At 43.3% G+C, this 20,518-nt stretch overlaps 1 protein-coding gene and 1 long non-coding RNA gene across 3 annotated transcripts in view; one reads left to right on the forward strand and one right to left on the reverse strand.

Annotated features, from left to right (window-relative positions):
* Positions 1-20,518, forward strand: part of ttn.2 (titin, tandem duplicate 2) — a 217,919-nt gene that overhangs the window by 189,545 nt on the left and 7,856 nt on the right. The window contains exons 201-236 of the mRNA XM_082507917.1: positions 51-347; positions 452-1,039; positions 1,159-1,461; positions 1,556-1,852; positions 1,983-2,270; positions 2,360-2,659; positions 2,842-2,993; positions 3,094-3,244; positions 3,333-3,632; positions 3,747-5,513; positions 5,662-5,955; positions 6,069-6,356; positions 6,489-6,788; positions 6,945-7,279; positions 7,455-9,186; positions 9,319-9,621; positions 10,010-10,321; positions 10,588-10,878; positions 10,963-11,262; positions 11,404-11,545; positions 11,648-11,811; positions 12,854-13,156; positions 13,251-13,532; positions 13,661-14,254; positions 14,352-14,642; positions 14,795-15,094; positions 15,419-15,721; positions 15,830-16,132; positions 16,254-16,522; positions 16,644-16,959; positions 17,109-17,414; positions 17,897-18,196; positions 18,490-19,065; positions 19,228-19,533; positions 19,761-20,143; positions 20,271-20,481. Coding sequence (XP_082364043.1) covers positions 51-347; positions 452-1,039; positions 1,159-1,461; positions 1,556-1,852; positions 1,983-2,270; positions 2,360-2,659; positions 2,842-2,993; positions 3,094-3,244; positions 3,333-3,632; positions 3,747-5,513; positions 5,662-5,955; positions 6,069-6,356; positions 6,489-6,788; positions 6,945-7,279; positions 7,455-9,186; positions 9,319-9,621; positions 10,010-10,321; positions 10,588-10,878; positions 10,963-11,262; positions 11,404-11,545; positions 11,648-11,811; positions 12,854-13,156; positions 13,251-13,532; positions 13,661-14,254; positions 14,352-14,642; positions 14,795-15,094; positions 15,419-15,721; positions 15,830-16,132; positions 16,254-16,522; positions 16,644-16,959; positions 17,109-17,414; positions 17,897-18,196; positions 18,490-19,065; positions 19,228-19,533; positions 19,761-20,143; positions 20,271-20,481 — 13,947 coding nt within the window. The remainder of the gene's footprint in view (positions 1-50; positions 348-451; positions 1,040-1,158; positions 1,462-1,555; positions 1,853-1,982; positions 2,271-2,359; positions 2,660-2,841; positions 2,994-3,093; positions 3,245-3,332; positions 3,633-3,746; positions 5,514-5,661; positions 5,956-6,068; positions 6,357-6,488; positions 6,789-6,944; positions 7,280-7,454; positions 9,187-9,318; positions 9,622-10,009; positions 10,322-10,587; positions 10,879-10,962; positions 11,263-11,403; positions 11,546-11,647; positions 11,812-12,853; positions 13,157-13,250; positions 13,533-13,660; positions 14,255-14,351; positions 14,643-14,794; positions 15,095-15,418; positions 15,722-15,829; positions 16,133-16,253; positions 16,523-16,643; positions 16,960-17,108; positions 17,415-17,896; positions 18,197-18,489; positions 19,066-19,227; positions 19,534-19,760; positions 20,144-20,270; positions 20,482-20,518) is intronic.
* Positions 11,620-20,518, reverse strand: part of LOC309690716 — a 33,637-nt gene continuing 24,738 nt past the window's right edge. For both annotated transcript variants that reach the window (XR_014271800.1, XR_014271801.1), the window contains exons 2-3: positions 12,033-12,135; positions 11,620-11,708 (exon numbers count right to left, since the gene is read on the reverse strand). This is a non-coding gene — a long non-coding RNA (uncharacterized lncRNA). The remainder of the gene's footprint in view (positions 11,709-12,032; positions 12,136-20,518) is intronic.

The following is a 20,518-nucleotide window of genomic DNA, read 5'->3' on the forward strand; positions in this document are numbered from 1 at the left end:
AATATATATCAAAATTTGTTTTAATTGAAAGACATATTTTCTTTCTCCAGAAAAACCAAGTCCACCACCAAAACTGGGTGTAACGGATGTGACCAAGGAAAGTGTGTCCTTGGCATGGGCCAAGCCAGAACATGATGGAGGCAGCAGAATTACTAGCTACCTAGTAGAAGCACTGGAGAATGGACAAGAGAAGTGGGTTAAATGTGGTACAACAAAGTCCATCCACTTCACAGTGTCTGGTCTGAGGGAGAATGCGGAGTACTTCTTCAGAATCAGAGCTGAGAACTATGCTGGATTCAGTGATGCTAAGGAAATGATTACTCCTGTAGTGGTCAAAGACCAGCTTGGTAAACTACAAGCTTGTTATAATAATCAGAACATGCCATGCAATTAGTAGAGACTACACCTAATTTCTCCTGTTGTAACTCTTTTTGGTACTTTTCTGTTCTAGAATCTCCTGAGATCAACATGAAGGACTTCCCCCACAATACAGTATATGTTAGAGCTGGATCTACCCTAAAATGTGAGATTCCATTGACAGGCCGGCCTTTACCTAAAGTGACTCTGTCCAAGGATAATGTGCTGCTCAAATCAACAATGAGGTTTAACTCAGAAGTCACTCCTGACAGTATCAAGATTAGTGTGCGTGAGAGCATTGCAGGAGACTCAGGCCGCTATGATATTATTGCCTCCAACTCCAGTGGAACCACCAAGTCCTTTGTAAATATTGTGGTTCTTGACCGCCCCAGTGTCCCACTTGGACCAGTGGAGCTGTATGATGTCACAGAAGACAGTGTAAGCTTAAAGTGGCTCCCACCAGCATATGATGGTGGCAGTCCCATCACCAACTACATCATCCAGAAGCGAGAGACAACTACAGCCAACTGGATGGACGTGTCTTCAGCTGTGGCCCGTTGCACCATGAAAATTATGAAGCTGACCACTGGCCTGGAGTACCAATTCAGAATTAGGGCAGAGAACAGATATGGAATCAGTGAACATATTGACTCCCCAGCTGTCGCTGTCAGTCTTCCTTACAGTAAGAAGTTTTTGCTTTTCTTATTATTATACATAAACATAATAATTTTGCTACTCATTCTTTACACCTTCACTATGTGAGCATGCCAAAATTCTCAAACTCTGCCTCTTGTCCTCCAGCTATACCAGATGTGCCATCAACTCCAGAAATTACTGCTGTAACCAGGGAAAGCATTACCGTTGCATGGAAGGAGCCAAAGTCAGATGGAGGCAGCCATGTGTTTGGTTACCATCTCCAAATGAAAGACAAAAACAGCATCCTTTGGCAGCGAGTCAACAAAACAGTGATCCGTGCCACACACTTTAAAGTCACCAACATAAATGCTGGACTTATTTATGAGTTCAAGGTAGCAGCAGAAAACTCTGCTGGAATTAGTGCCTTCAGCAAGATTTCTGATGCTGTATTGGCTATTGATGCCTGCGGTGAGTTTATAGTCGATAAAATGCATGAAAAATTCTTTGACTTAAGATTTTCTGCAATATTTATTAAAATCATCCTCACTGTATCTTCCTATAGAGCCACCCCTATACTTGCGTATAACTGACATCACTAAGAACTCCATTAGTCTGGCCTGGCAGAAGCCTGACTATGATGGTGGATCCCCAATAACTGGTTACATCATTGAGAAGAGAGAGGGTGTTAGCCCCAAATGGTCTAAAGCTAACCTCACCAATATCACAGACACCCGCTTCATTGTTACTGGCCTCACCCAGGATGAAACATATGAGTTCCGAGTCATGGCAAAGAATGCAGTTGGTTCAGTGAGCAATCCGTCTATCACTGTGGGGCCAGCCACATGTGTGGACACTTATGGTAGGTCTTTTCATGTTGGGTTATATTTGTGTATTTTTTTCTGCAATTATGCATTGTCTTGTATTCTAAGATATTTATTCCACACCCTACATATTCTACATCCTGACTTGTTTTACCATCTCTGGTCCAGGTGCCCCAGAGATTGAAATACCTCAGGAGTATCTTAATGAGGTCAAGCACAAGGCTGGCTCTAATGTGGAACTCAAATTTAATATAAGAGCCAAACCTGCTCCCAGTATTGAGTGGTTTAAAGATGGCAGAGAGCTTAAGCCTACTTCTCAGCTCTCTTTTAAACACACTTTCGAGTCCACAAGTGTGTTCGTGAAGGAAACAACTCGTCTTAACTCTGGAACCTATGAAGTCAAGGTGAAGAACTCCCTCGGATCTTCATGTGCCATTGTCAGGCTGCTCATTCAAGGTATTTATTTAATATTTATTTTTCATTGTATAACATGTATCATATATGCAGTATACACCCTGAGTCAAATGTTTTCCTTGTCTAATCAGATAAGCCAGGCCCACCTGCTGGAGAGATTCAGTTTAAGAAGGTGACAGCTGACAACATCACCATCATGTGGTCACCACCTGCTGATGAAGGTGGTGCCATGGTGACACATTACATTGTAGAAAAGCGGGAGACCAGCAGGGTAATGTGGTCGATTGTCTCAGAGAAACTGGTTGACTGCATTGTGAATGTGCCCAGACTCATAATGGGCAATGAGTACATCTTTAGAGTCCGTGGAGTCAACAAGTATGGCATTGGAGAGCCACTGGAGTCTGAGCCCATTATTGCCAAGAATGCATTTGGTAAGCAAATAGAATAAAGTCACCTCATCAGTCACCCCATATGTGACTGATGAGGTGTATCTCTCCCTCTCTCTCTCTCTCTTGCTCTCATGTTTGAAAATATATCAACTTTCATTATAGACAGTGGTAAATTACAATGGTAAACTTAAAAGCTTTAACCTTATCGTTTTTATTTTGCACAGTACCTCCCAGCGAGCCATCTAAGCCTAAAGTTACTATGATCACTAAGTCTACCATGACAGTGATCTGGGAAAGACCAGCGTTGGACGGAGGCAGTGATATTGATGGCTACTATCTAGAGAAAAGGGAGAAGAGGAGTCTGCAATGGTTCAAGGTTTGTTTGCTGCCCCAAATCTAAAAAGTTCAAGCATAAAGAAAATCTACCAATGAATAGGAGATGTTAGCTTTAATACATCCATTTTTTTTTTATCAAGGTGGTGAAGGGCACTATCAGAGACACCAGGCAGAAAGTGGCTAACCTGGTGGAGAACAATGAGTACCAGTACAGAGTGTGTGCTGTCAACAAGGCTGGAGCAGGGAACTACTCTGAACCTTCTGAGCTCTATAAAGCCTATGACCCAATAGGTATATGACTTTAATTTGCAGTTATCCTCATCTCGTCAGCATTTGAGGAATTCCTTTATTGTTTACATTTTCCTTTTTTCTTCTCCAGATCTACCAGGTGAACCCACTAAGCTGCGTGTGGTTGACTCTACAAAGACATCTATCACACTTGGATGGGAGAAGCCCGTCTATGATGGTGGCAGCGAAATTACACACTATATTTTAGAGCAGATGAATACAGAGGACAAAGAATGGGTGATTACCAACCCACAAGTCAAGACATGTGAGTATGTCGTGTCCCACCTCAAACCTGGCATCTACTACTTCTTCAGAGTATCTGCTGTCAACTGTAAAGGCAAAGGAGAAGACATCAAAATGTACCAGCCTGTGCAAGCCAAAGATATTTTAGGTTAGTATTGATATAGTTCCCTTTATAGTACAAGATATTAGTCTTGAGACGAATCAATAATAAAATCAAAATTAATATTCTTTTCCATCTTTGTATGACATTTGTGTCCAACAGAGGAGGCTGATCTGGACTTGGATGTTGCTATGACAACTCAATACACAGCAAAGGCTGGCCGTGATGTGGAAGTCTTTATCCCCCTGAAGGGTCGTCCTACACCAAATGTCACCTGGCGCCGTGGTGACCGTAACATGGCTGGTGATAACCGCTACACAGTCACAAGCACTGAAAGAGCTACCACACTCCTCATCCCCAAGGTCACCCGTGATGACTGTGGAAAGTATGTGCTGGAAATTGAGAATGGTGTTGGAGAACCTAAGATAGTTACTGTTTCCCTCAAGGTTCTGGACAGTCCATCCACCTGCCAGAAACTGATGATAAAGAATGTCACAAGAGGAAAGCTGACACTAAGCTGGGAGCCTCCGCTCATAGATGGTGGCTCCCCTGTGACTAATTACATTGTCGAAAAGAAGGCCTCCACTATGAAAGCTTATCAAGTGATTACTGATGAGTGTTTAAATACAAGTTACAAGGTGTCAGGGCTGGAGGAAGATATAGCTTACTTCTTCCGTGTGTCTGCTCAAAATGAGTTTGGTGTGGGTGACCCTTGTGAAACCACTGATGCTGTCCGAGCAACTGAAACTCCAGGAGCTGTTAAAGACCTAATAATGGTGGACTCCACAAAGAACTCTGTCACCCTTCAGTGGAGCAGACCTGACCACGATGGTGGCAGCCACATCACTGACTACATCATTGAGAAGAGAGCCCAGGATGAAGTCAAATGGACTTTAGCTGCTAAATGCAAGCGGTGCAGCTGTGAAGTGACGGGACTCAAGGAAAATGCTATCCTGGATTTCAGAGTGTTTGCAAAGAATGAGAAAGGCAACAGTGACTTCTCCCAAATTGGTCCGATCACAGTGATGGACCTCATCATTCCACCTGAAGCCAAACTGAATGATTATCCCAATGGAGAGCTTGCTGTTCGTATAGGTCAAAACATCCATATTGAGTTACCATTCAAGGGAAAACCAAGACCTACAATCAGCTGGCTAAAGGATAATTTCCCACTAAAGGAAAGTGAGAAGATTCGCTTTAGGACCACTGACAACAAGACTTCAGTTACAGTCAGAGGGGTTAAGAAAGAACATGCTGGACAATACACCTTGGTTCTGGATAACAGAGTCATTAAGAACTACTTTGACATCAATGTGATCACTCTGGGACCCCCTTCAGTCCCTACTGGCCCCATCCGTTTTGACGAGATAAAAGCTCAGAGTATTATTATCTCCTGGGATGAGCCGAAGGAAGATGGAGGTGGCGAGATCACCTGCTACAGTGTGGAGAAACGTGAAACCTCCCAGGCCAACTGGAAGATGGTCTGCTCCAGTGTTGTCAGGACTACCTTTAAGATTCCTAACCTGGTCAAAGGAACTCAGTACCAGTTCAGAGTCCGTGCAGAAAATAAGTATGGGGTCAGTGAGCCACTCATCTCTTCAGATGTTGTTGCCCAGCACCAGTACAAACCTCCAGGTCCTCCAGGAAAACCAGTTGCCTACAACATCACCAGTGATGGTATGTCAATAAAGTGGGATGCCCCAGATTTTGACGGGGGTTCCCCAGTCTTAGGTTATCATGTCGAGAAGAAGGACAGGAACAGCCTCTTATGGCAGAAAGTGAATTCCACAACCATCTCTAACAGAGAGTACAGGATAATTGGTCTTGTGGAGGGTCTGGAGTACTCCTTTAGAGTCTATGCAGAGAACAATGCCGGACTCAGCCCTTGCAGTGAGCAGAGCAAACATGCACTCGCTATCTCCCCTGTTGGTAAGTAGACGTTGCTCAGTACATCGGTCTATATTTAGGAGTTGTTTTGTATTTACTGTTTAGACATTATGATTCTTTCATTTTGTCCTATTTAGTTACTCTTTACATCTAAATTATTATGGATTAATTGCTTTCTTCCCTCAATTAGATCCACCTGGTACCCCAGTCTGCATTGATGTAACCAGAGACTCAGTCACCCTCCAATGGGACATTCCCAAGAGGGATGGTGGAAGCAAAATTGTAGCCTATAGTGTGGAGAGGCGTCAAGGCAGAGGCAAATGGCTACGGTGCAACTTCACTGATATCAGTGAGACCCAGTTCACTGTAACTGGTCTCTCACCTGGAGAAAGAATTGAGTTCAGAGTGATTGCCAGGAATGCTGTTGGCACAGTCAGCCCACCATCCAACTCCTCTGGATACATAATGACCAAGGATGAGAGCAGTAAGTATTTTTAATATAAAAACATGTTAGAAGAACGCAAATCGTTGATTGTTTTTTAATTAATCACATCTTACTTGATGCTGATTCATAATTTTTTTTGTCTGCATCTCCAGTTGCTCCTGAGATTGAGTGGTCTCCAGACCAGGTGCTCACCCTGAGGGCTGGAGATAACGTCAGTCTCAGCTGCAAAATCACCGGACGTCCAGTCCCACAGGTTCTTTGGTACAAGGAGGGTAAAGAGATCGACAAGAGGACTATGATTGACATTGAGATTACTACTGGCATTGGCACCAGTAGTCTGTTTATTCGCGATTCTAACAGGAACCACCGTGGAATTTACACTGTAGAGGCCAAAAATAGCTCTGGAACCAGGAAAGCTGACATTAACGTTAGAGTCCAAGGTTTGTAAATGTGTGCAATTTGTTATAATATCTGTTAAAAAACACTGTTTTAGACAAATCTGTTTCTGTTGACACAAGTGATACAAATGTTTTTACCGTAACAAGTCTCCTCAATCAACTGTTTCCTTGCAGATACCCCTGGACCCGTCGAGGGCCCAATCCGTTTCACAGGCATCACAGCTGAGAAGTGCACTGTGTGGTGGAGCCCACCAGAGAACGATGGCTGTGCTGCCATTTCTCACTATGTGGTGGAGAAAAGGGAGACATCCAGGATCACTTGGGCCTTGGTCACCTCCAAGTGTGAAGCTTGCTCTTATAATGCCACCAACCTCATCAAAGGCAATGAGTACCAGTTCAGAATCTCTGCTGTCAACAAGTTTGGTGTCGGAAAACCACTGGACTCTGATCCTATAATTGCGAAGATGCAATACAGTAAGTAAAGTTACTCAGTGCTGTCTGTCTGACTTGTTGGGAAACTCTTAAAAGTAATCTGAATTTTCTATTGAACATAAGCACTAATGGAAGAAATGCTTTCCACCATTCAAAGATATTACTTTAAAAAAATTATATTTTTGTTCTGTTACTCAGCTGTTCCTGATGCCCCTGGTACACCAGATGCCACCCATGTTACTGGAGACAGCATAACGCTGTGTTGGACCAGGCCACGGTCAGACGGAGGCAATGAGATTAAATGCTACATCCTAGAGAGGAGAGAGAAGAAGAGCTTGCACTGGGTTAAGGTCTCCTCCAAGAGGCCCATTACAGAGTTAAGGCACCGTGTGACCAAACTTACTGAGGGCAATGAGTATGAGTTCCGTGTTATGGCTGAAAATGGTGCTGGTGTTGGACCAGCCAGCAGCACCTCCAGGCTCTTCAGATGCAGAGAACCAACAAGTGCTCCCAGTGCTCCCACTGTAATCAAGGTAGATCTTGTGGTAACACTCATTGAATTATACATGTTTCATATTCATACACAAGAGGCAATTTGGATACAAAACAGGTGCAGCATTGTAGTGAAGAACGCTGAGTTCAACTCAATATTAGATTGTAGAAACAAAACGCATTAAAAAAATTGTAACTATGCTTTTTGTTCATCAGGTCATTGACTCCACTAAGTCCTCTGTCACCCTGGAATGGACCAAGCCAGTCTTTGATGGTGGCATGGAAATAATTGGCTACAATATAGATATGTGTAAGGCCAGTCTGGAGGAGTGGCACAGAGTCAACAGACAGATTTGTATTCACACCAGGTATACTGTCACAGGTCTAGTACCTGGAGAACTCTACAAGTTCAGAGTCAGTGCTGTAAATGGATCAGGAGAGGGCGAAGCATCAGTGATGCCAAACCCTGTTCAGTCTTTGGACAGACTTACATCTCCTGAAATTGATCTTGGTCCTGACTTCAAGCAAACTCATATTGTGAAGAATGGAGGCACTATAACCCTACATATTGCTTTCCGAGGAAAGCCAGCTCCTCTAGCCACGTGGTCTAAATTAGACAGTGAGCTTCCGATAATGGCTGATATCAACACCACAGATTCATTTTCCACTCTGACCATAGAGAACTGCACCAGGTATGAGGCAGGCAAATACACCCTGTCCCTGGAGAACAACAGTGGGCGCAAATCCATCACATTCACTGTTAAAGTACTGGATACTCCTGGACCTCCAGGAGCCATAACCTTCAAAGATATTACTCGCGGAGCCTTGACAGTGATGTGGGACGCTCCTGCCACTGACGGTGGATCCCGAATCCACCACTACATTGTGGATAAGCGTGAAGCAAGCCGCCTTGCCTGGCAAGAAGTCAGCACCAAGTGCTCACGGCAGATGATCAGAGTAACTGGTCTGGAAATTGGTGTACCGTATTTGTTCAGAGTGATTGCCGTTAACCATTATGGCCAGGGAGAACCAAAAGAGATGACTGAGCCTATAATTGCCACAGAAGAACCTGCGCCACCCAAGAGATTGGATGTTGTTGACACAACCAATTCCACAGCCTCACTGGTATGGCTAAAACCCGAGCATGATGGAGGCAGCCGCATTAGAGGCTATATTGTTGAATTCAGGGCTAAGGGCACTGACTACTGGGTTGTTAGTGGAGAGACTAAGTCTCAGAAGATGTTGGTAGAGGGTCTGATTGAGAACACAGAATATGACTTTAGAGTTAAAGCCAAGAATGATGCTGGAATTAGCGAACCTCAGGGCACCTTTAGCTCTGTGGTCATAAAGGAGCCTTGCATAGAACCAACTGCTGATCTCAGCAGCATCACCAACCAGCTCATCACTTGCAAGACTTCCAACACCTTCACAATTGATGTCCCTATCAGTGGCAGACCTGCACCTAAAGTTACCTGGAAACTGGAAGAGATGAAGCTGAAGGAGACTGACAGAGTCTCCATTAAGACCTCAAAGGAAAGAACCATTTTGGTAGTGAAAGACAGCAAGAGAAGCGACAGTGGCAAGTACTACCTGACACTGGAGAATGCTGCTGGTGTGAAGACATTCACAGTGACTGTGGTCATAGTTGGCAGACCAAGTCCACCCACAGGACCAGTAGAAATTTCTGGAATCTCTTCAGAGTCCTGCACCCTTTCTTGGTCTGAGCCAGCTGATGATGGTGGTACTGACATCAGCAACTACATTGTAGAAAAACGGGAATCTGGCTCTGCTTCTTGGCAAGTGGTGAACTCCAGTGTGAAGAGAACCACCATCAAAGTCACACATCTCACCAAATACATGGAGTACACATTTAGAGTCTGTGCTGAGAACAAGTTTGGAGTCAGCAAGTCCGTTGAGTCTGCCCCTGTTGTCATTGAGCATCCATTTGGTAGGTGCTGTCCAACAGTTTAAATATCTGATCCTGATTTTATATATGTGTGTGCCAACATTGGTTTTGTTTTTTAATGCTTTGGATTTCTTCTAAACAAACCATATTCTCATCTCCACTTGATTTTCATAGTTCCACCAAGTCCTCCAACTCGCCCAGATGTGATATCTATATCTGCCAATGCCATTAGCATCAAATGGGATGTTCCATATGCTGATGGTGGCAGCAAGGTGACAGGCTACTGGATTGAGAAAAAGGAGAGGAACACGATCCTGTGGGTGAGGGAGAACAAGCTACCCTGCCTGGATTGCCAATACAAGGTCTCGAACCTGATTGAGGGGCTAGAGTATCAGTTCAGGGTGTATGCCATGAACCTTGCTGGGCTCAGCAAAGCCAGCGAAGCCTCCAGACCTGTAGTGGCACTCAATCCTGTTGGTAAGAAAATATTCACATTCACATTCATCCTAACTATGAAGATGTATTATGAAATGACAGATGGTCAATACTCAATTTTGCTTAAGGTCCTAAAAACAGATCTATTGTTATTACTGTTGATATTGCCCAACTAAAATGCATAATGGAGACTTTAAGAGCATAGTCGGAAGTGTTTGAGTTGAAGTCAATTGTACTTCTTTTTTCTGAACTTCTGAAGCTAGAGAACACTTTTGGATGATAGATAAAACATCTTCAAGAACTTCTTTTCAACTCAAGCCCTTAGGACTACTCTGACCTGAATGACTGAGAACCTACACAAATTTTAACAATATCTGACGTTGTGTGAATAAACTTATATAAATGTTTTATGATCATTTCTACCCTCCAGATCCTCCTGGCAAACCCGAGGTGACAGACATCACCCGCTCTTCTGTGTCATTGTGCTGGACAGTGCCCTTCAATGATGGTGGCAGTAAGATCATTGGTTATGTGGTGGAGAGAAAAGTCTACAGCACAGATGAGTGGGATGACAACCGCTGGCTCAAGTGCAACTATACCACAATCACAGAGAACTACTTCACCATCACAAACCTAGGTGAAGGAGAGACCTATGAATACCGTGTCGTTGCCAAGAATGCTGCAGGTGTTCAAAGTGTCCCTTCAGAGACCACTGGACCAGTCACATGCAAGGATGAATATTGTAAGTTCAAGGGTTTTGTTTGGGTTTGTTTTTTTTTACCTTGATAGTATTTAAATAAGTTAATCTACATTTCCTGTTATTTTAGAAACAATAAATAACTATGAATGAATGTAACTTTAAAGAAAAAAAAGCTCCCCTGCTTGGTGTACCAGGCAGAATATCAATAAAAATGACTAAAACAAAGATTGTTTTCAGGGTTCAGTTCATTATACTGGTATATGTTGTTATTTTTTAATGTAACACTAATCATCCCTTACTTTTTGCAGCTCCTCCCAAAGCTGAACTTGACAGCAAACTGATAGGTGAGACTGTCACTGTTACTGCTGGTTCTGACCTTGTCTTGGACGGTGCTGTGGGTGGTAAACCAGAGCCTACAGTGTACTGGTCAAAGGGTGACAAGATTTTAGAACTTGGAGAAAAATATTCACTGACCTACACTGCCACTAGAGCCATGGCTGTCATCAAGAGCTGTGACAGATACGACACAGGTAGATACATTCTAACTGTCAAGAATGCCAGTGGAATTAAGACGGCAGCTGTCAGCGTTAAAGTTCTAGGTGAGCAGCCAAAAGGACACTAATTAATTAGTGTGTCGTAATAGTTTGAACTTTCTGATTGAAATGTTGCTTTCTGTCTGTTAGACACTCCTGGAGCTCCAGCTGATAGGATTGTAATCAGCAGAGTCACAGAGGAAAAATGTACAGTGTCTTGGAAGATACCTCTGGAGGATGGTGGAGACTCTGTCACCCATTACATTGTGGAACGTCGTGAGACCAGCCGCCTCAACTGGGTCATCATGGAGACTGAGTGCAAGACCCTGTCATGTGTCAGCACTAGGTTGATCAAGAACAATGAGTACATCTTTAGGGTTAGAGGTGTCAATAAGTATGGGGCTGGAGTTCCTTTGGAATCTGATCCCATCATCGCCAGAAACGCTTACAGTAAGCTGCAGCATTTTTCCAAGTCTTACTTACAATTTCAATTTTGGATTTAGGTGTTATGGATTATATTACATCTTATGAAAGGGAAAACGTAATGTAGATGTGTTTGCGTGACTCTGACCTGTTCCCACTCTTCCACAGCAATCCCCTCCCAGCCAGGCACACCAGAGGCGACTGCAGTGGGTAAGGAGCACGTTATCATCGAGTGGCTGAAGCCTGAGAGTGATGGAGGAAGCGAGCTCAAAAACTACATCGTTGAAAAACGAGAGAAGAACAGTAGCAGGTCAGAACAAATTCTGGATTCACTGAAGATGTTGAGACATCATTTCTTAAATAAAGATACTTATCCTTCTCTTTCATGATGTTGTTTTGTTGTTTGGACCAGGTGGACTCGAGTGAATAAGACCTACACCATCTATGACACCCGCCTGAAGATCACAGGCCTACTGGAGGGAAGCGAGTACCAGTTCAGAGTTACAGCAGTCAACTCTGCTGGATACAGCCAGCCAAGTGACACCTCAGTATACATCCTCTGTAAAGACCCCACATGTAAGACATTTTTACTTAAAAAAAAGAAAGAAAGAAAGAAAACTGTAGACATTGTCCTTTTAATGCCAAGAGAAAAGTGATATTATTTAATATTTTTCAGTTCCATTCAGTTCACTTTTATTTATATAGCACCAATTCACAGCAGAAGTCACCATAAGGTGTTTTATATTGTAAGGTAAAAATGCTAAAATGATGGAAAGAAACACAACAATCATACTAACCACTAATAGCAAGCACTTGGCAACAATGGGAAGGAAACTTTTAACAGGAAGAAACCTCCATCAGAACCAGGTTCAGGGGAAGAGCAGCAATCCCCACGATCAGCTGGGAGTAAGGGGAAAGAGAGGAGAAAGATACCGGAAAAAGGCAAACTAAAGGATAGGCAGAGTTTAATATTTACTAAAGATTTAATACAGTAGGCAATGAAGGCTGTCCAACATACAGTGTTAATGTGGACATATGCTGATTAAAAAAGACTCCAAGATTCTTCAGTGTTATTGGAGTACATCAAGCCCTGTTTTCTCTGAAATTAGTAAATGAACAAAGTAGTAAATTAGAGGTATTTCAGGTCTCGTGTCTTTAAGACATGCCTTTGGTTTAACTAGTTGTGGAACTTCATAATTAACCTTTTTGTGCGAAGAAAACTCCCCATTTACATGCACATAGCACAGTGCTATTGAACCCCACATTGTGGTGTAGTTGCACAGCAAGATAAGTACTGACAGAGGCCATTTGATCATCTGTAACCTTCACTAGTGATATATTTATATTGTGATACACTCTAAATCCTGGCTTTAGAGTGTATTAAGATAAGATGGGCCTGATTATTTAAGACCTTGTATGTGAGGAGCAGAATTTTGAATTCTGGATTTAACAGGTGAACAGATGAAGTCACTATGTTTGTTGTTAATCAAGTGGCACACACTGTGCTTTGCAACAGGATGAGGAAGTGATACCAATGCTGAAAGCACCACCCCAAACATATTTTACAACATATTTGTTTAGATAAAATACATTTTCAAAAATTCCATTTCATCTACAGACACCCCAGCTCCTCCATCAGTGCCTCGCATCACAGACACAACGAAACACAGCATCACCATGACTTGGACCAGGCCCATGTATGATGGTGGATCAGATGTCACCGGCTACATTGTGGAGATCCTAGAGGAGGGTTCTGAGCAGTGGTACCGTGCCACTGCCAAAGCCCTCAAGACTAATGAGTATGTGGCTGCTGGTTTGGCTGCCAATAAGAAGTACAGATTCAGGGTTGCTGCCATTAACAGCAATGGGACTGGAGAGTTCAGTGAACCAAGTGCTGAAATCGAACCACTTGAGAAAATTGGTAAGTAGGTGTAGATTTCTGTTGAAAAAAATCAATATTTGAACTACATCTGAACTTTTTAATGTTCTATGTAAACTATGCTCCATCCACTCAGAAATACCCGATTTGGAGCTGGCTGATGACCTAAAGAAAACAGTGTGCCTCCGCGCTGGAGGTACTCTGCGCCTATTTGTGTCTGTCACTGGTCGTCCGACGCCAGTAGTGGCCTGGAGGAAGACGGGGGTGGAACTACAGAGCCGTGGTTATATTGAGACTACTGACAAGTACACATCACTGGTAGTAGAGAAGGTTGATCGCTACGACTCTGGAAAATACATTGTAGAGGCAGAGAACCCATCTGGAAAAAAGACTGCCATCATCCTTGTTAAAGTCTATGGTATGTCAACCAAAGTTTCCACAGAGTTTGTTAAAAGATTTTGGATATCAAATATGTACAGTCACCATACAGTTAGTAAAGTAATATAGTTTCGAAATATGATCTTTTTACTTGCCTCTCTTTGTCAGACACTCCTGGTCCTCCAGGTTCAGTGAAAGTGAAGGACTACACCAAGGAATCTGTTGTGATCACCTGGGATGTCCCAAGCATTGATGGTGGTGCTCATGTCAGCAACTATATTATAGAGAAGCGTGAGGCCAACATGAAGTCCTATAAGACTGTTACCACTGAGTGTAGGAAAACACTGTACAGAATCAGTGGACTGGAGGAGGGTGTGTACTACTTTTTCAGAGTCCTGCCAGAGAATATCTATGGTGTCGGTGAGCCCTGTGAGACAGCGGAGGCTGTGCTGGTGTGTGAAGTGCCCTCAGTGCCTGTGAAGCTTGAGATTGTTGATGTTTCCAAATCTTCTGTCACCCTGCACTGGGAGAAGCCTTTGCATGATGGTGGCAGCAGATTGACAGGCTACATTATTGAGGCCTGCAAAGTAGGCTCCGACAGATGGAGTGCTGTGGCGACAGTTAAGGCCTCAGTATCCCAGCACACCATCCAGTCTCTGACAGAAAATGACCAGTATCTGTTCAGAATCCGCGCCACGAACAGCAGGGGAGCCAGTGAATCCACTGACATTGTCACTCCAGTGATCATCCAAGAGATCAAGGGTAAGATATCAAAACACAAATCATCACATCATTTCTGTTTTTACTAAGCTGTGAAAAGCTTTCATAAGTCATATGAAAAAATTTTTGTTTACTGCAGTTATGCCCAAGATTGACATGACAAGTATCCCTCAGAAGATAGTTCATGTGAATTGCGGCAAACCCATTGACCTCAACATCCCAATAAGGGGCAGACCACAGCCAGTCTGCTCGTGGTACTTTGGTGGTGTGAAGCTGAAGGACACCCTGGACCGCATCAAGATTGACAGCACCAGCAAATATACCCATCTCGTCATCCGTGAGACGACCATCTCTGACACAGGAGACTACACACTAGAGGTGAAGAATACCATAGGCATGGCAACTGAAGTTATCAAGGTTATCATCCTGGGTAAGCAGACATTCTTTACTAAACTGAATGTTTTATATTTTCAGTTTTTATTTAGTAAGGTGTATTTTTCCTTCAGAGAAAAATCAAAAGACAAAGAAATAAAAAAGACAAAAACTGTCTTCCTAAATAGCTGCCTTGTTGTTTCTGTTCAGACAAACCGAGTATTCCTATGGGTCCAGTAAAGATCGAGGAAGTCGACGGTGTTTCAGTGACAGTTAGTTGGCTACCTCCAGAGAATGATGGTGGTGCCAATGTCAGCGGATATGTTGTTGAGCAGCGTGATGCCCACCGGCCTGGCTGGACCACCATCTCCGAGTCTGTGACAAGGCCTTGCTTTAAATTCACTAGGCTCTCTGAAGGAACTGAGTACGTGTTCCGTGTTGCAGCCATGAATCGTTTTGGCATTGGTGGCTTCCTGCAGTCTGATGTGGTGGAATGCAAGAGCGCCAAGAGTAAGTTCTCTTTCCATAAGATGTTCTTCATATGCACCTTCAATGAGAATTGTGCTGCCTTTGATAACTTGCACTGTTGCTTTGAAAACCTTCTTCTTGTTCTTTTCAAGCCCACGAGTCCAACTTCTTTCTGAAGCATTTTTTTACAGTTTCAGTTTCACACTGTTATTGGTGGTCACTGTATACAATTACAAGTAGACAGGTTCTGATTTGATATATAAACTTAAAAATCCTATTAAACTGTGGATTGTTTATTCTCACTGAACTATATGGTACTATGTCTTGTTTGTTATTCATCTCTGATTGTTTTTCTTTTCTATGTAGCCATCCCCGGACCCCCAAGCAGGCCAGAAGTGCTTGATGTCACCCATGAGGGCATGACCCTGACCTGGAAACCACCTGAGGACAATGGTGGCTCCACTATTGCGGGCTATATCATAGAACGGAAAGAGGCCCATTCTGACAGGTGGTTGAGGATCAACAAAAACCCTGTTACTATGACCAGGTACCGTTCCTCCGGACTGATTGAGGGCCTGGAGTATGAACACCGTATCACAGCCATTAACTCTAGAGGGGCTGGGAAACCCAGCGAGAGTTCTGTCATTACCATCGCTTTAGACCCCATTGGTATGTCCCGCAAAAGATCACTGTAACAGTTGTACTGCTTTTCTGTTTTAAATTAGCCATACCACTGTGGGGTCACTATCTTTACCTATTCTCTCTGTTATTAAACAGAACCTCCAGGTCCTCCAGTTCAGGCCAGAGTCACAGACACTACCAGGACTTCTGTTTCTCTAGCTTGGCTTCCACCAGAAGAGGAGGGTGGTTCTGTCATTACTGGCTACTTTATTGAAATGCAGAAGGTAGACCAGCTGGAATGGACACTGTGTAACACAACTCCCACGAAGATGTGCGAGTACATCATCACCCACATGCCACAGGGGGCTGAATACAAATTTAGGATCATCGCCTGCAATGCTGGTGGTTGTGGAGAAGCTGCTGAGATTCCTGGAGTGGTTAAAGTCCAGGAGATGCTTGGTAAAGAAAGAATTTGAAATATTTATAAATCCTTTACTTCAGTTTTTTGGTGGCATGGCATATAGCATCCTGGCATTTTTAGCTTTAGTTAAAAAAAAAATCAAACCTCTGTCTTCTTCAGATTATCCTGACTATGAGCTGGATCCTAAATATGAAGAGGGCTATGTGGTCAGACAAGGTGGTGTCATCCACCTGTCTGTACCCATTAAGGGTAAACCCATCCCTACATGCAAGTGGACCAAGGATGGTCGTGACATCTCCCATCGGGCCATGATTGCTACGCATGATGACATCACTGAGCTGGTCATCAAAGAGGCGCATAAAGATGACACTGGTACCTACGACTTGGTGCTGGAAAACAAATGTGGCAGGAAGGCTGTTTATATCAAGGTGGGGAGCGTGTCTGAAAGACTTTATTAAAGAATGGCTAATGAAATGAAAACATATATTGTATAAAATCTAATAATATTTGCAGCCTTAAAAACGAACTCTCTGTACCTCCTCTCTGTAGGTGAAAGTGATTGGTCGCCCAGATGTCCCAGAAGGGCCTCTGGAATTTGACGACATTCAGGCCCGATCAGTAAGAGTCAGTTGGAGGCCACCATCAGATGACGGTGGAGCAGACATCCTGGGATACATAGTGGAAAGGCGGGAGGTACCCAAGGCTGCCTGGTATACAGTGGATGCTCGAGTAATTGGGAACTCTCTAGTGGTGAAGGGCCTAAAGGAGAATGTGGAGTACCACTTCAGGGTTGCTGCTGAGAATCAGTTTGGTGTCAGCAGAGCTTTAAAATCTGAAGAGTCTGTCACACCAAAGACTCCACTTTGTGAGTAGTGATATATTTGTTATTAGTCCAACTTTCTCAGTCGAACTGGGAAAATTTTGTATTTAATAAACCTATTGTTGTGATAATCATACACTCTGAACATACTGTAACTCTGATAATTTAATTTGTAAAACCATCCTTTATCACAGGCCCACCTGAACCTCCCAGCAACCCACCAGAGATCATGGATGTTACCAAGTCCACAGTTTCTCTCTCCTGGGCCAGGCCCCGCGACGATGGAGGCTCTCGTGTCACTGGATATTATGTTGAGAGAAGGGAGGTTTCAACAGAGAAGTGGGTCCGCCACAACAAGACCCACATCACCACCACCATGTTCAATGCCACTGGTCTCATCCCTGATGCAGAGTACATGTTCAGAGTTGTCGCACAAAATGACATTGGACAGAGCGAACCTGGTCCTGCTTCTGAATCTGTAGTCTGCAAAGATCCATTTGGTGAGTTATGGCTCAGTCACACTAGAGTACAAATAGGGCAACAACCTCCTTGCAACTCTTCCTTTACTTAGTGACTGTTAATTTTTAAGTTACTGGCATTTGTCAACCATTTGCATGTAGTAACGGTGACTAGTCACCCAGAGATTGAACGTGTAACACCCTCAACCTCTGTGTCACCACTTTTGACTGCAAGGTGATTGCACAGGTCGCCTGGTAGGAGGTGACACCACCTCCAAACAGTCACAGTCCAACTCAGAGTGACTGCAATTACTTTAAGAGATACTGATGAAATTTTGCAAATAACTGCTATCTAATTTATAAATGCAGACAGATTGCCAACTCATTGCAATCAATCTAAATCAGTCTGTGCTGATAAGGGAAACGTATGAGATCAATACATTCTAAAATACTTTTAGAATGTATTGATGTTAGAATGAATTTATCCAAGATTATTGACCCTTTTCCTTTCTGTTTTCCTGTAGACAAACCTAACCAACCAGGAGAGATTGACATTGTCTCTGTCACTAAAGACTGTATCACCATCCACTGGCTCAGGCCTGAGCATGATGGTGGCAAGGAGATCCTAGGTTACTGGATTGAGTTCAGGCAGGCTGGAGAGAGTGCCTGGAAAAAATGCAATAAGGAGCGCTCGAAGGATCGTCAGTTCACCATGGGTGGCTTAATGGAAGCCACTGAGTATGAGTTTAGAGTCTTTGCTGAGAACGAGACTGGACTCAGCCGACCTCGTCGCACACCTATGGGCATCAAGACCAAATTGAGTGGTAAGCTGTTGCAGGATTGAGGTCTATCAAAACAAATGACCTCGTTGCAGTAGAATTTGACATTCAATGTATAACATATCTGGCAAGTTCAATACAAATGTTGTTTAACTGACAACAGAAAAATATATCTTAGAACCAAATTTTGACCAAGATTTAATGTTAAAGTCAAAATCGTGTAAAATCTAATGTTTAAAGGGAAAGACAACCAATTTATTTGTAATTCCTTTCAATTTACAACAAAAAGTAAAAATTAAATACATTTAGTGTGATTAAACATTGCTGTCTTTCTGCAGTTGGTGAGGCTCCAGCTTTGACAGAAGACATCCAAGATGTAACAACTAAACTTGGCGAGTCTGGCACTCTGACCTGTGGCATTATTGGCAGACCTCTGCCTGAGATTAAGTGGTACCGCTTTGGCAAGGAACTGATCCAGAGCCGCAAGTACAAAATGAGCTCAGATGGTCGAAACCACTCCCTCAGCATTCTAACAGATGAACAGGAAGATGAGGGCCTGTACACCTGTAGGGCAATCAATGAGGCTGGAGAGATCGAGAGCAGTGGTAAACTGCGTTTACAGGCAGCTCCCCAGTTTCACCCTGGCTTTCCCCTGAAGGAAAAATACTTTGCTGGGGCTGGCACCAGTCTCCGCCTTCATGTCGTATACATTGGCCGTCCCATCCCACAGATCATGTGGTTCTATGGCAAGAAGCCTCTGAATCCATCTGAAAATGTGATCATTGAAAACACAGAGAGCTACACCCACCTCGTGGTGAGGAATGTTCAGAGAAAGACCAACGCTGGTCGCTATAAGGTGCAGCTCAGCAATTTCTTTGGAACTATTGACACTGTGCTTCGTGTAGAAATCCAAGGTGAGATCAAACTATAAACAAATTGCTTAAGGGCTCCACATCCATCCATCCATCTATCCATAAATTTAAAATCAAAGTTACAAATGAAAGCCCTTTGCATGAGTTTTCAGTTTCAGTCTACAAATCTTTCATATATATATGCGCGTGTGTGTGTGTTTCTAGACAAGCCATGCATGCCTGAGGGGCCCCTAATTGTTGAAGCCCTGCTTAAGAGCTCAGTTGTCATCAGCTGGAAGGCTCCCAAGGATGATGGAGGATCAATGATTACCAACTACATTGTGGAGAAACGGGAGGCCAAAGAAGGGGAACAGTGGTACCTGGTGTCCTCCTCTTTGTCTGGAACCACCTGCCGTGTCCTCAATCTGACGGAGAATGCTGGCTACTACTTCAGGGTTTCAGCTCAGAATCAATATGGAGTCAGTGAGCCTCTAGAGATCCCATCAGTGGTTATAATCAAGAGTCCATTTGGTAAGTTTATTTATATTTTATTTTGGTGTCCTCTTCACAGATGGCTTATTCTGTCTCAAATCAACCACAGCTTCTACTCGACCGTCTCCTATTTGCATAAGTTATAGAGTACCATCTAGAAACTTAAATGTGTTCATTTTGTAAGGAGCGTATTTAGTTTTCAAGATCTGCCACTGCATAGAATATGGGACTTCTGCACTATAGTAACTTTCCTATTTGTTTTTCAGAAAAACCTGGCATCCCACAGCAGCCTTTCATTATCAGCTCCACAAAGGACTCTTGTGTTGTCTGTTGGAAGCCTCCAAGCAGCGATGGTGGAGCTAAAATCACAAACTACTACCTGGAGAAACGTGAGAAGAAACAGAACAAGTGGATGTCAGTAACTACCAAGAAGATTGCAGAGACCAACTATGAGGTCACAGGCTTGATTGAAGGCTTCGAGTATGAGTTCCGTGTCAAATGTGAGAACATGGGCGGTGAGAGCGAATGGAGTGAGATTTCTGAACCCATCATCCCCAAGTCTGACCAGCCTCCTCGCACTCCCACATTCAGGGAGGAGATCAGAGACATGACTGTCAAATACCATGCCAGTGCAACATTTGTCACTAAGGTACCTTTTTTAAAACTACATTGCTTATTCCTTTAAAATCTCTCAGTTTTTAAGTCAAAAATACAATCATAACATCATTGTTCAGTGGACACCAGTTATTTATTTTGTCTCTTTTTCCTCCAACAAGGTGTTGGGCTATCCAAAGCCTGTTGTGAAATGGTACCGTAGTGGAAAGGAGATCCTGGCAGATGGAACTAAGATCAAAGCGCTGGAGTTCAAGGGAGGCTACTATCAGCTTGTCATCACTTCTGCTGATGAGAATGATGCCACAGTTTACCAAGTCAGAGCAACTAATTCCTCAGGATCCATCTCTACCACAGCCAACTTGGAGGTGGAAGGTAATATCATAATTTCCAAATATTTTCTAGAATGCAC

This window comes from Aulonocara stuartgranti (assembly GCF_965226115.1).
Source record: "Aulonocara stuartgranti genome assembly, chromosome: 16".
Lineage (NCBI taxonomy): Eukaryota > Metazoa > Chordata > Actinopteri > Cichliformes > Cichlidae > Aulonocara > Aulonocara stuartgranti.